This window comes from Alexandromys fortis, unplaced genomic scaffold (assembly GCF_014885135.2).
Source record: "Alexandromys fortis isolate MF-2015 unplaced genomic scaffold, M_Fortis_MF-2015_v1.1 scaffold_124, whole genome shotgun sequence".
In the NCBI taxonomy this organism is placed as follows: domain Eukaryota; kingdom Metazoa; phylum Chordata; class Mammalia; order Rodentia; family Cricetidae; genus Alexandromys; species Alexandromys fortis.
In genome coordinates this window covers 3430394-3445192 of record NW_026067995.1, presented here as the reverse complement: position 1 = coordinate 3445192, position 14799 = coordinate 3430394, and the positions used below count along the sequence as shown (strand labels likewise).

At 45.1% G+C, this 14799-nt stretch overlaps 1 protein-coding gene across 1 annotated transcript in view; it reads right to left on the bottom strand.

Moving 5' to 3' along the window:
* Positions 1-371: 371 nt before the first annotated feature.
* Positions 372-14799, bottom strand: part of Ddah1 (dimethylarginine dimethylaminohydrolase 1) — a 122053-nt gene continuing 107625 nt past the window's right edge. Inside the window, exons 5-6 of the mRNA XM_050160159.1 lie at positions 6078-6221; positions 372-3410 (exon numbers count right to left, since the gene is read on the bottom strand). Coding sequence (XP_050016116.1) covers positions 3294-3410; positions 6078-6221 — 261 coding nt within the window. The 3' untranslated portion in view covers positions 372-3293. The remainder of the gene's footprint in view (positions 3411-6077; positions 6222-14799) is intronic.

Genomic DNA, 14799 nt, shown 5'->3' with positions numbered 1-14799 from the left:
TTGTATACATAATAAATAAATAAAAATATTTTAAAAAAAGGCTCATAACAAATAACCTTCAAGCGTCCTTAAAATGATAGCTGTAAACCAAATTAAAAACAAAACTCATTTCAAAGCCATTTTATTGCTGTGTAGTCACTGTACTGGAGATGGGTCTCATCAGGACGTTTTCTTGTAAGGATACCATGGACTTTGACCATGTTCGTCCTCTCTCGTCCCCTTTCTCCTCATTCTTTCCTTCTTCTTGCCGCTCCCCTTTATCTCTCACCATAGACAAACGCAGATGAGTCATCCGGCTGGGCCACAAACTGAGACGGAAGCTGAAGTGGGCCCTCTGGGTGACGGGAAAAGAAGAGCCGGACACCACTGGGCACTGCACGATGCACGCTTTATTCTGTCATGACTGGTACACATCAGGAGCGGGTGACAGGAAACTAGTATGGGTGCACAACTCCTCTGGACTAACGGCTTGTGGGAGGCATGACTAGCTTTGGCACACGGACTGGAAACCGTACGTTGCCTGGAAGATGACAGGCAAGATTAAAACAGCACAAACCCGACACCCCATGGAAATCACGTCTGAATCCTGCAGCATGTTAAAGAGTGGATAATCACAGAGACTAACATGCAACCCTACACAAACCACACTGTTAAACTAGACTATTTCATTTTCCCTTCTTAGAGATGGAGAGACGATGACCTTAGCAATTGGTTCCTAATAGCATAGAAGAACAACTAACACACTGTAGAGAGATCTGCCACTGATTCCCACAGCAGCCCAACACAGTTAAAGACACAATGCCAAATAATGTGTTCCTTCTAGATCATCTTTTTATTAAACCAAATCCTATTGACTCAATAATTCTAACTCGACTTATACTTACTTAAATAGAATCCCTCATATCTTTATGTCAAAAAGCATTCTTGCTAGTGTTTCCATCTTTGTAAGCCACAATGGACGAGAGGGGAACCTGGGGAATGACATCTTTCCTTCTCAAGACAACGTTATGCTGAAGAAAACATCAAAGAAGCGAGGCTACTGTGTGTGCTGCAAGTATTTTGAATTTCCGTGTCATTGTTCACACAGGGAACCCAAAGCAGCCAGCCCGATATGTGATGTAGCAGAATAAGATGGGGTAGAGGCATAGATTCTAAACAATTTCCCAAGGCAGACAAAGAAAGAGGAAAGAATTTCCCAAAAAGAGGGATGGGAAAACCACCTTCAGTAGAAGAAATCACTACAGTGAAAGATCTACCCACTTGTAATGGACCACACCCCGGGAACAGTTCTGTAATCAGGACGATAGGCAGAATGCTCATGACGATTACAAGTCGGTGAGCCCACACTGGCTCAATGGGCTGCTTTACCTGTGGTGGACAGTTTATGCCTTTTTTTTTTTTTGCCAGTGTAGAGCCAAATTTAACCCCAAAGGACCATCATAATCACTGAGAACCATTTTTTTTTTTATTTATTAACTTGGGTTTGTGGCTCATAATCATTTGCCTGGGGAAAAACATATTATTCATCCATGATGAGATGTTTTGAAATATGATAGTGACCAAGATATGGTTCATTCACAGGATGTACATAGTTAGATATTTGCTTGTGATATGAGTGTTAAGTTAGGCAACAAGGAAGAGATGGAACATATTTCTTCAGAAAACTGTCAAATAAATGCCAAAGAGAAACAGCAGTAAAGGAAGTCTTGATTCCCACAAGGGTTACTCTCTTCCATCTGCTGAGGGGGAAGGCAGTAAAGGCAATCCTCTTTTGCTCATCAAGACAAGGACCACTGATCACAAACGGGGGTGAGGAGGGATAGAACCGAAAGGAATCTTTCTTTGTCTTCCCAGTTTTAAACACTGAATGACAAACTGCAGGTTGCACAGCCAAGGTAGTAGTGCCCGGAAGTTTGACGAAGTGCCTGGCTGGGTCCCTGTTCCTTATAAAGTGCCATGCCCCTGGCTAGCCTGATTCTTCCAGCGCTAAGGAAAGGAATGCTCTGCCCCCCCCCCCTTGCTGCCACATTGTTCTTGGTAAGAGACCTGTTTCAGCTTTGTGTGAGCCGAGGTTGTGTAATCTGAAGGCTAGAGAGGAAAGTTTCAGCCAAATTCCACTGTAAACATTCATGGATTTTTCAAGGGAGACTAATGCATTGTTGGAGGTTGACTTTAGGAACCATTTCCTGATTGTGCTCCTAGGCCACGGGTGGAGGCAGCTCCCTCAGACTCTTACCAAACCAGCAACAATCATTTTAGATGCTATGCCTCTTTACAAGGAAATGACTTTTCAAGATCATAATGATTCTAAGAAGGAGATTCAAGGTGAGTCAGAAAGACGCTGGAAAGGGGGATGGGGTGAGGCAGAGAAAGACTTTCTTCCATGTTCTTATAGGACCAGTCGTGAGGCAAAATCATGGCAAGTGGCTCAGTCTTTCTAAGATGTCCTAAGGGTTTTCCCAGGCTGCTTGGTCTAACATCCCACATCAACCACCTGGGGCTGATTTTACCCTTCTAGGCGTGGTAACAAGCTCTTCCGGCATTCAGGTCTCCTGCAAACCCTATCAGGAGATGCCTCTGTGAGGCTCCTATTCCCCAACCAGCCATTCTGACTTTGGCCACAGTTCTGTTGAGGGCCCACTGTGCTTCTCTAGGGGAAGGGAGGGCTGCTGCTGGTGGTGGCAGGAGATGTGGCCATGAGGCAGAGGAGTGCCCCCTAGGTGGACCTTCAGGAAGGCACCCAGACTGCAAGACCTGGGACAAATCCAAGGTCAAGGTGGTTAGGAGAGAAGTGGGAATGGCCAAAGGAAGTACCTGGAAGAAAGGTTTTCAGATTTTACAAGAGAGGAGAATGGGAAAACTCCATGGGCCAGGGAATTTCACAGGAACCAAATGCGATTTATGATACAAAAAAGAAAAAAAAAGTCCCTTGCTTATCTCGCTGATCAGGAAGACAGGCTTTAGACTACCCTGCAACTAAGCTATTCCCGCACTAATAACAAACACTAAACCAAATGTTCCCACACTATTAAGCTCACATTTCAATAATTCATTAGTTCTGCATTTTCTAGGTTGTTTAATTCATTTAGCAATCCACAGGTTAGCTACCACCGCTGAGGTGAAGAAGGGCGTGGAAAATGAAGCCGTTAAAACTGGAATTAATTTCGTTTTCTGTAAACAAGAGTTAGTAGCTCAGTGGCACAATAGATTGTCAAGGAAAACAGAGAAGTGGGTACAGAGTCATCAGCCCGGCTTGGGCCACCTCGCTGGCCGCCGGGGAGGGACTCTTGGGCTCAGCAGTCTGCCTTCTTGTTAATAAAAATGGAAGAGCAGGTGAGCAAACCGTCCACCTTTTCCATTTCCGAATTGCTCACGGGGATCAGTAGATGGTCCTTCAGTTTCTCATAAACCTGCAGATACCGGGAATCAAGAAGGGAACGGAGAAAGAAGGTTACGGTTTGGCCTGTTCCACCGCTCTCAGGGACAGAATTAATTCAGTTTATATATTTCTGCTTTTCAGCCATTGAAGCCTAAGTACACATGTCCACGGTCCTACCCCAGAGCTGGCCACAGGTACTGCTTATTCTATGCTTTAACTTCAAGGTGAAGGACGTGTCACCAACTCGGCTCTTCCTGGAGCTGCCTTTGCTCTGCCCTTGTTGTTCCTAGAGTAAGCGATAATCAGAACTCCACGGCTGTGTGTTTAGTTTGAACATCCCTCTCTCTCTTCACTCTCATGGACCCTAACTGCACTTTTATGTTCCTTTCCTTACCAACTCTACTGGGAGAATGTGATAGCGTGTAAGTTAAGTGCGCACTGCCGGTCACACTGTGTTTAAATTATAGGTGCGAATTTTGTATCATCTTTCAACCATAGTGGGAAGTATGTGTCAAAACATCTAATTAACAGTCCACGGATTTCTTTCCCCTGTGATCAAAAACACACTTTAAAAAACAAAATTACTTGAAAACACTGCTTAAAAACAACCTGCCCTGATTCTTTCAGAAACACCATGTACCCTAAAATTCAGCACATCAGCTAGAGTGTAGGAGCCATCTGGGCTCCAAATCCAGTCCCATCAACTTGCTACTGCCATTCCAGTAAAGTGACATCCCTTCTAAGCTTGTGCGCCTTTCTGGAAGGCTGGGGTATGCCTACCATAGGGCCACTCCTGGGAGTAAAGAGCATGTTTAAGGCATGCTTAGCACAGTGTCTGGCCCATAAGACCCCGGTGAATAAGGGGGTTACTGATGGTATTCTACTGTTGATGGACTCAGGGCTGAACTGAGAGGCAGTTAACTACGTTTGGTTGCTAGGTGATCAATGAGGCTGAGGAGGCATGAAGTCCTCCGAGTAGGTTGTGTGGACTTGCAACTTGTTCATATTGCAGATTCTAAGCTGGGAGCCCTGGAACCTGCATTGCTAACCATCCCAGCACACAGAGTGTAAGATCCGCTGTTCACCCTGGAGTTATTTTAGTCCTCGTCTGGTTGGGAGACCTCTATTTTCTTTAGGTTCACATTTCTGCTATGGTAAGAGAACAAAATTGCCTCTCCATTCCTCAACCCTCTTTTCATGGTACTAAGGACTAGAGGATGAACCTACTCTAACATAGTCCTGCCTATGCAAAAAGTAGAGCAAGGGCTGAGAAATGGCTTTCCTCAGTCAGTAAAGCGAGTGCCTTGAAGCATGGGAACCTTTGCCAAGAACTCATGTAGAAAGAACTGGGTGTGGTGATGCACATTTGTGACCTAGCACGGGGCAGTGGACCTGTGGCATGGTTCTAGAGTTGCTGGCCAGTCTGCCTGGCCTACATGGTGAGTTCTAGGCCTGGGAGAGACTCTTGCCTCAAAAAACAAAAACAACACAACAACCAAACCAAAAAAGTAGGTGGCCCCCGAGGAAAGATCCAGTGTTGTTCTTAGACTTCCATATGCACCCATACATGCATGCACACGCGTACCCATACATGCACCCACATATGTACCCACACATGCACCCATACATGTACCCAAATATGCATGCACACATGCACCCACAATGCATCCACACATGCATGCACACATGCACCCACACATGCACCTACACATGCATGCACATATGCATCCACACATGCATGCACACATGCACCCACACATGCATACACACGCACACCTTCCCCCACTCAGACAAATAGCATAAAACAATGCCACATTTTTCAAAGCATAAGACATAAAAAGCAAAATCAGTGCCCACTAAATGTCCTTCTATAGCATTTGTTATAAATGTCATGTTGCTCTGGGCAGAGCTGAGCTCAGAATACCTAGAAGTTAGAGACCCTGACTCAGGGGCTGAGCTGGTTATATACTCTATGATGAAACAGAGAGAAGTAACAAGACGGAAGCCTGTCCTGAGACAAGGTCCTTCATTTAGGAAAAACCCAGGTCCAGAGACTCTGGCTGACTGCAAGTGTGCCAGATGCCTTCCTGCCCTGTCTTTCTACCACCAGAATGTGCGGTCCCCTCTTTTCAGAACCCACTTCTGCCCCTCTGCCTTGAAAAGCGAATGGCTCTGATAAGGTGGCACACGCTGGATGCCTGCTGAGAGCTGGAGCATGGATTTGGGGGAGGAGGGGGTTCATTTTTTTATTTTTATTTTTTTGAGGCAGGGTCAACCACGTGTAGCCCAGGTTAACCATGAACTCTCACTGTATAGCTGAGGTTGGGCTTGAACTTCTAATCCCCTGCTTCTCCCTCTCAAGCGAGGGGAGTACAGGTACTCTCACTACACCATGCTTGTGTGCAGTGCGGCGTGGGGGGGTTCTACTCGGGGATTTGTGCTTGCGTGGCCAGAAGTCTAGCGGTTAAGGTATCTCCACAGCCCTTGGCATTCTCTGGAAACCTCTGAGTAGCAGGCAGCAGCATCCCCACCGCTGTGTGTGCTCGGCACGAACGAGAAGTAAATAAGCAGCCCCTTTGCTTTCAAGGAGCCTTCCCGCTGTCCCAGTGTTTGGATACGTAGAGCGAAAGGGACAACTTCTTTTGTGGCCCCATCATGAGTGGGTCCCCATAGAAGCTAGCAGAGATGGCGATTTTACCTTTGCACTTTCTGGGTACTCTTCTGGGGTTCGGTGCAGTAAGACGTGCCCTTTGTTAGGGATATTTAGATATATACAGTTGGCGGCCATGTCGTCAGGCACAGTGAGCTTGTCATAACGATGGTCACTCATTTGCTGCATGATCTATAAAAACAAACAAAGCAGGCTTAAGTGGAGCCACCCACACACATGGAGGAAGGCACTAGGAAGGGAAGGGACACAGACCTGGAAGGTCTCCTAGATCCTTCTGTATCTCAGGCTCCCGGACGTCACCTCCAGTCACCCAGAACCAGGAGGAGAAAACCAAGTGTTCTAATTCTCTCACCACTTTTTTTTTTTTTTTTTTTTTTTTTTTTTTTTTTTTTTTGAGTCAGGGTTTCTCAGTAGCTGTGGAGCCGGCCCTGGAACTTGCTCTGTAGATCAGGCTGGCCTCAAACTCATAGAGATCCACCTGCCTTTGCCTCCTGAGTGCTGGGATTAGAGGCATGTGCCACCACCGCCTGGCTTGTATTCTCATTCTCTTCAAGCTTGTGCTTGTTTCTGTTTTTAAGTTTTAAAACTGATTTGTATTTTGGCTTTTGCTCCGAAGACACACCAGCAGTATATAAACCAGTCAGGTGCAGAAGGTCTGGCTCGAGGTTTGAGGACATTCTTGGCTGAGAAAACATGGCTGCCCCAGTCTTAAGGAAGACAGATCACTACAGTCATCAGAATGATCAGTAAGAGGTGGCCATAAACATGCACAAACATACAGTATTTACTGTCTATATACATTAAAGTCAAGGCCCAGATTTATAGGACATCACAGTTATGAGTAGGTAGTTATACTACATTAATAAGGTGGGGTATCAGGGTAAACACTTGACGCTTTCTATCTAATCTCAAAGCTTCCACTTTAATGTTTTATTAGCATACAGTAACATATAATAGCAAAATTCACTATGACTTGCCTATGCATGTAAATAATATATTTTGAGTGTACTCGCCACCCCATCCCTTCTCTTGCCCCATCCCCTCCTGCTGACCTCCTTTCTCTTTCCGACCAGCCCCCCCTTCTCCTTTCATGCCTTTCTACTTTTTGATGAACCAGAGTTCCCTCAGCCGGCCCTGTATTTGAAGTGTTCCCCTGTTTTCTTCTAGTAGTTACGAAGTTGCTGGTCTTACACCGAAGTCTTTGATCCATTTTGAGATTTAAATCAATTCCAACTACTAAAACATCTCTCTTAACCATCTCACTTTCCTCGTCCTTCACCTTCACTGCTGAGACAGCACCAAGCACTGCAGAGGGGTCCAAAACTGGAGACCTCCAAGAGACCACCATGCTCATGGACTTAAGTCCCCAGTACCTGGGAGAACTAGGGGCAGGCTTTGGCTCAGTACACGGAGGTGGGATGCTCCCACCACGGGTTTGTAGTTGAATTCCTGGTAAACAGATGCCTTATTGCATTTCCTATCTACAGGAGAAGAAAACACAAGTTACACTGAGAGAAAAGGAAGCACAGCTTAGACCACACATCGAGACCTTGCCCGCATCTTCTCTCTACATAAGCGGGGTGGACAGATCTCCCACCTGTCCGTCTGGCTCACGAGAGCCCAAGGGCGACCACAGGGCAGAAAGGCCGCTCTCAGTGCTCACTCTTTGTTCAGCAGTGAGGGAACATACCACAGTCTCCATGATTGCAGACTCCAGGAAGTGCCAATGAGAGAGCCTAGACTTCCTTCCTGCTCCGTCCCTCCCCCGCATCAGCTTCCTCCAGGGAGCAGACATCTCCTTCTTTGGCCCTTACTTGAGTTTTCTTCAGTTGACAGCATTAATTTGAAATTCTAATCTCTACTTTTCCTCATTACCTTTTTCTGAGCTCTATGCACTATGGCTTTTGAGGGGGGCATTCCAGAAATTACTGGCCAACATCCAAGCCAGAATAGTTTGAAGATAGTTTCATTTTTCTTTCATTATTGGGAAGAAGAGAATTATAATTTTCTTAATGGGGAAATAATTTACTGGTGAGGATATATGAAGCAATTTACTGATAAATTCTGCTGAGGGTTCCTCTTAAAATAAATCCCTTAACAAAATCACCAGAGCTACCTCAGGAGAGGCTTCCAATTAATTTATCAAAGCCTTCTTGGTTATCGTTTTGTGGCAAATTATAAACCGTGCCACAAGAAATGACTTTTAATAATGAACAGAATCCACGTGGAGCTGTGAACAGTGCTGTTCAACTCAAAGTAAAAAGCAAAAGTTCCACATTCTGTCTGTTGTCGTAAAAGACTTCAGAATGGGTACTGTAGACAACAACCAACCAACCCTTCTTTTTCATGGAAAAGACAAAGGTGTACATTCTAGACATGAAGAATTTCTGCCATGTTAGCCGAGGACCAGGTTTCCCCTTTCCTGTCCGAGTGCTCATTTTCATAGCCTGTGAGCGGTTACTGTCTGAACAGTGGGATGGTTTGCTGTTCACTTACAGCTGGGTGCAGGAGACACATGTATGTACACACACAAAGTAGTGCATCTGCTGTTAGGGGACACACAGAGACAGCTTCGGGGATCGCATCTCTTCATGCTATGCACATGTGTATGTGTGCACTCATTTATGCATGCATGTGTGCGCACGCGTGCGTGTGCGTGTGCGTGTGTGTGTGTGTGTGTATACTACAAAGATGAACTTATACTGTCCACCCTGGTAGGGCAACATTTCAAAGGGCTCAGGGTCCCAGGGACCACGCAAAGGAAGGCAAGGCCAACCAACCCTTTCTCTCTTCTTCTACTCAGTCTTGTGAAAAGATGAACATTGTCTTAAGCATCCCGAGAATGCGGCTGTTGGGCTGATTTGTGTTCCAGCATTTTTTCCCCTTAAGGATGGAGGAAGTGGCTGTGTACCAGCATTCTTGGTAAAGTGTTCCTTTAACACTAAGTACTGAACTTCCTGCTTGGAGCACCACACACCAGAACGGAAGCAGAGAGCACCTAAACTCTCCACACGTCACCAAATTCCTCCTGGACCAGATTCCTCTATATCCTGAGAGGCCACAGGCTCAACTGGGAAAAATCCAACTAAGTGCTTGCTATGCTGTCCAGTCTGTGGGGGAAGGTTTGCAATGGCAAGCTGCATTTCAAATGCTGTATCTGACTTTTGTCAGTGGAATTATAATTTTCTTTTGAGTAACCTAATTAGAATGGCAATAATTAGGATGGGAAGCTATTGATATCTGATCCAGGCATCATGGGGTGTCCCCTTGGGGGCTAGGCACAATGGCTATGTAAGGTGGCCAATAGAGAGATGCAAGAGCACTCTAAGAGCTGCCTCCCGAAGGTGACAATCCAGTGATGCCAAGCATGGGAAGGCCAACCCTCTCTCATCACAGGCACCTTCTTCAGCAAGAAGGCATGCGGTCCTAGAGAGGAAGGGGCTTTGGGCACTGACCTGGCCACAGCAGCATCCCTGTGTCTCTCTCACAGCTGCCGGCTTGGAGGGAGTGGCCTTGCTCCCCAGAGTGGAGTTGTCACAAACAGTGGGAACCATTGGGATCATTCTGGCACACAGCCTGAATCTGCATGGCCAGTCCCATTAGCCAGGCATTTCCGGCGGGTTCCCACATTTCTGGGAATTTTCTCATTGAAAGGATTGGACGGCAGCCCCATTTTTCTGCCTCTTACTCATGCCTTCTTTGTATTATAGCAATTACATAAAAGAAAAAATCCTGGGCTGTATGGTTGGACAGAACAATTTAAGACTTAATTGGTCAAATACTGAGACAAAGAGATAAAGAAGGTATTTAAAGATGCTTAGGAAATATTCCAAACACATTTTTGGCTTGCTCACAATTGATCTTCCCATGATAATATATGTACGTACCCATCTCAAGACATTTAAATGAAATCAATATGAAAAGCAATTAATAATAGAGCCCATTGAGAGATACAGTATACAGTGCACAATCACTCCTTCTTGCTACTAGGTATCTGAAATAACTATTGATTTATCGTGTATCAGGAGTTTATCGAAAGCTCTACATCTGGGCAATCCTCTTAGAGCCAATATAACTTAACTATGGATAATATTATAGAATTGCTACCACGTCCTCACATTTTATGGGCTCTCACAGATGAGCTCAGAATGAACACATCCTGAGAGCCACGTATCTAATCAACTAAGTAAATAACTGTACTGAGGATTAAACCCAGGGCAAGAGCTCTACAGCCAAGCCACACTGTGAGTCCAAAGCTGTCTGTCTGTCTCTCTCTCTTTCCTTTTCTGTTTTGTTGAACCAGGGTTTCTCTGGGTAGCCCTGGCTGTCCTAGAACTCACTATGTTGACCAGGCTAGCCTCAAACTCATTAAGATCCACCTGCCTCTGCCACCCTAGCACTGGAAGTAAGGTTTGTGCCACCACGCATGGTTCAGATATACATTTTTTATATTTATTTTATTTATTTATTTATTTATTTTGGGACAGGTTTTCTCAGTATAACACCCTGGCTGCCCTGGAACTCATTTTGCACATCAGCCTAGCCTCAAACTCAGAGATCCACCTACCTCTGCCTCCTAAGTACTAGGGTTAAGGGTGTGTGCTACCACTGCCTGGCTTTAGATATGTATTTTAAAAAATAATATTTGTATTTTTTGGTAGTTTCAAAATAAGCACACAATGTATTTTGGCTATACCCAACCGCATACCCCTTTTCCTCCTTCTCCAATATAATACTTGGCATCCATCTTTGGAAGCCCCTCCCCCTGGGGGTTGCTTTGGTCCGGACTCCACCTCCGAGAAAGCCCACCAAGCACTGCGCCCTCCCCAGGGAGGGTCAGGACCACTCCCACAGGCTATTTAGTCTGCTGCCCAGAAAAGGAACACATGGTCTCTGGGTTTCGCGTGGTCTCCCCTGCTGTCTCTTTCTCGACCCTTGCCGTGCTCCCAGCCACCGGGGGAGCACCACATTAAATGTGGGCATCTTTTATTCCGTCTAATTTGGTCTGATTGGAATTATTTGTGTTGGCAGAGAGGCTAGGCTTAAGAAATATACCTAACACTCCCAACACATTCCTCTTCCCAATTTAATTCTGTCTCCTCCTCTCTTTAAAACATTTAACCCACCACATCCAATTAGTGCTACCCATATGAGCATGATTGTGGGGCCAATCACGGGATGGATCCCGGGCAATCTACCAAAGGCCACACTCCCCAAGAAAAATGACTCTATCCCGTAGTAGCCATCAACTGCTAATGGCTTCTCAGCTAGGGGCGGGCTGTAAGAGTTAGTTCTTCCTCATCCCTGCTGGAGTATTGACTGTCTTGATCTTCTACAAGCAACCCCTGCTTTGTAAAAGCCTCTATCACGTGCAGAGGACAGCATTCCATGGGACTTCTCCCGCTCCTCCTTCCATTCTTTCTGCTCCCCGTTCTGCAGTGTTCCCTGAGCCTTGGTGGACAGGGTTATATCAACGTCTCACTTAGGGATGAGCCCCCACAGTCACTAGTCATGACTTTCTGCCTTAACTGCTGCCCATTGTGACAGGACACTTCTTGGATTTGGCCAATGTGGACACCATCACCTCCTTTATGCCCTGATGGGCTTGTATGAAGTAACACACAGAAAGGAAGAATTCCACTTTGGCTCACGGTTTAAGGGATCAGTCAACCAAGGTGCAGAAGGCAAGGTACAGGGAGGGCCAGGGGACAGCTCTGCCACTGCATCCAGAGTCAGCACCTGAGTGCTGGAGCCTGGTGCTTTCTTCTTTGCACACAGTTTGAGACCTGGTCCCATCGGAAGCTGCTGCCCACATTCAGGTCAGGTCTTCCCCACTCTGCCTCATCTTTCTGGGTTCACTCTCATCGACTCAAACAGAAGTATGTTTCCATGGTGGTTCTAGATCCTATGAGGTTGACAAGATTAGCTATCCTAGTAACCTAAATCCCACCACCAATGGTTAATTCTCTGGGTTTCAGAGACAGCTGATTTTTAGACATCTTCGTTGGTTGGGAAGAATGGAAAACATTCAACTACTACTTATTGGAGTGTTTATGCTCTTTCTCACAGCAACCCTGTGTGTAGGGTGACAGAATCTCTATCCTTACATGAATGTAAGCCAAGGTGGGGAGAATTCTGTAGTATGAGCGAGGTCATTCACTCCTTTAGACAGGCAATCTAGGTTTCAAGCCTGGATGCACGTGTCTTCAAATGCCTACCTTCATCCTGACACACCAAACTACCATCTTGTCACCTGAAAGACTGGCAGCGTCTGGTGCAATACATTTTCCTATAGACTTTTCTTGGCATTTGTATATTCAGAGAAGTTTGTGTGTAAATGCATTTGCTACAGAGAGTCTGGTATTTGAAGCCATCTGAGTTTGTGTCTGGCCTCATATGGTTTGATTTCTTTGAAACTTTTTTTTTTAAGTAAAAGAAAGAGCAAAGCTTTTGAAAGGAAAGAAGGAGTGGGTGAAGACCATTATAATCTCTAGAGCCAAGAGGAGCAGGGGCCAAGGTGAAAAACGGCAAATAGTCAAACCCTATTTGCAATGACGTCCTGGGTCAATCTGGCCATTGTGAAACGATTCTGGCAGTCTAGCCTGCCTGGCAGTGGAAGGCTTCCCTGCAGATTGGAGTTCATGCACTCAGAAAAGCATCCTAATTATTTTCAGAATAAAGAAAACCATTAGTGGGGTCCCCATATAAATCAATGTAACTATTCTGGACCCCAGCATCTAGGAAAAGAAAACAGCACCCACTTAGCTCCCTGAATCTTCAGAAGTATTGTACTGCTAAATTAGGGCACACTTCTGCCAAACAGATTATATCCATGTTTGCTACGAGGATGGACACACGGTTTATAAGAAACATTAAAATGTTCAATGCTCTTCACTGGAAATGTAATTTTGTGATGGATTCTCACAGAATTTTGTTGAACGTGCAGAACTTAGGTATCTGAGGGAAGTGACAGAACAGTGGTGTCCCTGCCCTCTCTGGTCAACAGCTCTGTTTATGCTCATGAGTAACACCAAGGACACAAAGGCGAAATACTGGAATTCTGTTCGGGATGATGGGCGTGAGCGCTCTGATGAGTTGTGCAATCGTCCTGAATACTGGAAGAGGGTTTCATCATCCCTCCTCCCATGGAAAGGCTAAACACATAACACATTTTTAAGTTTTCTTTCCCCGCTAGGAATGGGGTCTTGCCATGTGACTGAGGCCAGCCTTACACGCAGTAGCTGGTACTGCAGGCATATACCACTATTTCTGGATTAACATATGTTTTTAACTTAACTCAGATTTTTACCACCATTTACATCTAGACCAAAGGTTCTTAAATTAAGAGTCTGACACCACATGGGGTCATGTAACTGAATGTCAGAGGATCATTTACTATTTGGCAACAGTAAAAGGTTTCTAATAGCATAGCAGCTAAAAAATGAATTCAAAACCAAATGTATGATGAATCCAAGGAGTTTCTAGCAATGCCTGCCCACACTGTATTACATGACTTTGTGTTGAAGCCTTGAACTTGAACACAAAAACATGAACCTTGCACCACAATGCTGTTATCCCATGCACTGCCAATGAAAGCCGCATGAAGCACCACAGATTTGCCATAACTGTGTGCCATAAACAGCAGAATCTTTACTCTGCAATATTTTCTGCTCTTACAGAAACATAAAAGTTTAATTACAGAAAACAATGACATCTGCCATTTTGCTGCATGTATGTAATGAATTAAATATCTTCTTATTGTATTGTCTTAGACAAATGGACACACCCATCTCGTCAGAGCATAAAACTGCTTTGACCTTTTAGTGGTAAAATACACGTATCCCAAAGAGCTTCTATATTTTTTTCAAAATCTACTGTCAGCAAATGTTTAATTTGTATATCTATCTCTTTACCTGTTTACCCAGGGCTGTGTGAGAACTTCTCAGGTGGAAGAGTCATGAGTAGCAAAGCTCAGAAGCCCTGGCCTAGGTGGTCTATAAAACAAGTCAAATCTCAGTTCCTAACACTTGCTGATCCCTGGAGAATAAAGATCCCCGCCAGTCAGCTTCCCAAGTGACATCACTGTTACACAAAGAGATAACTTGCACAAACAACCCCAAGAACACAGCCAAGGGTACAATACAGTAATGTACCCAGGAAGTTAGAAGTTTGGATATTTATTACCTTGGTTTTAATATAATTTGTTTAATTCTAAGTATATAAAATCTAATTTAAAACTGTGTGTGTGTTCTATCCGCATGGATGCTTGTGTACCATGTGTGTGCCTGGTGTCTATGAAGGCCAGAAAAGGGTATCGCATCCCCTTGGGACTGGAGTTACAGGCAGTTGTGAGCTGCCATTCAGGTGCTGGGAATTGAACCAGGGTCCTCCGGAAGAGCAACTAGAGCTCTTAACCACTGGGTGAGCCATCTCCTCCTCCTCCTCGTCCTCCTCCTCGTCCTCCTCCTCCTCCTTATTCTTTTTTTTTTTTTGTTTTTTCTAGACAGGGTTTCTCTGTGGCTTTGGAGCCTGTCCTGGAACTAGCTCTTGTAGACCAGGCTGGTCTCAAACTCACAGAGATCCGCCTGCCTTTGCCTCCCGAGTGCTGGGATTAAAGGCGTGAGCCACCATTGCCTGGCTCCTCCTCCTCCTCCTCTTCTCTTCTTCTTCTTCTTCTTCTTCTTCTTCTTCTTCTTCTTCTTCTTCTTCTTCTTCTTCTTCTTCTTCTTCTTCTTCTTCTTCTTCTTCT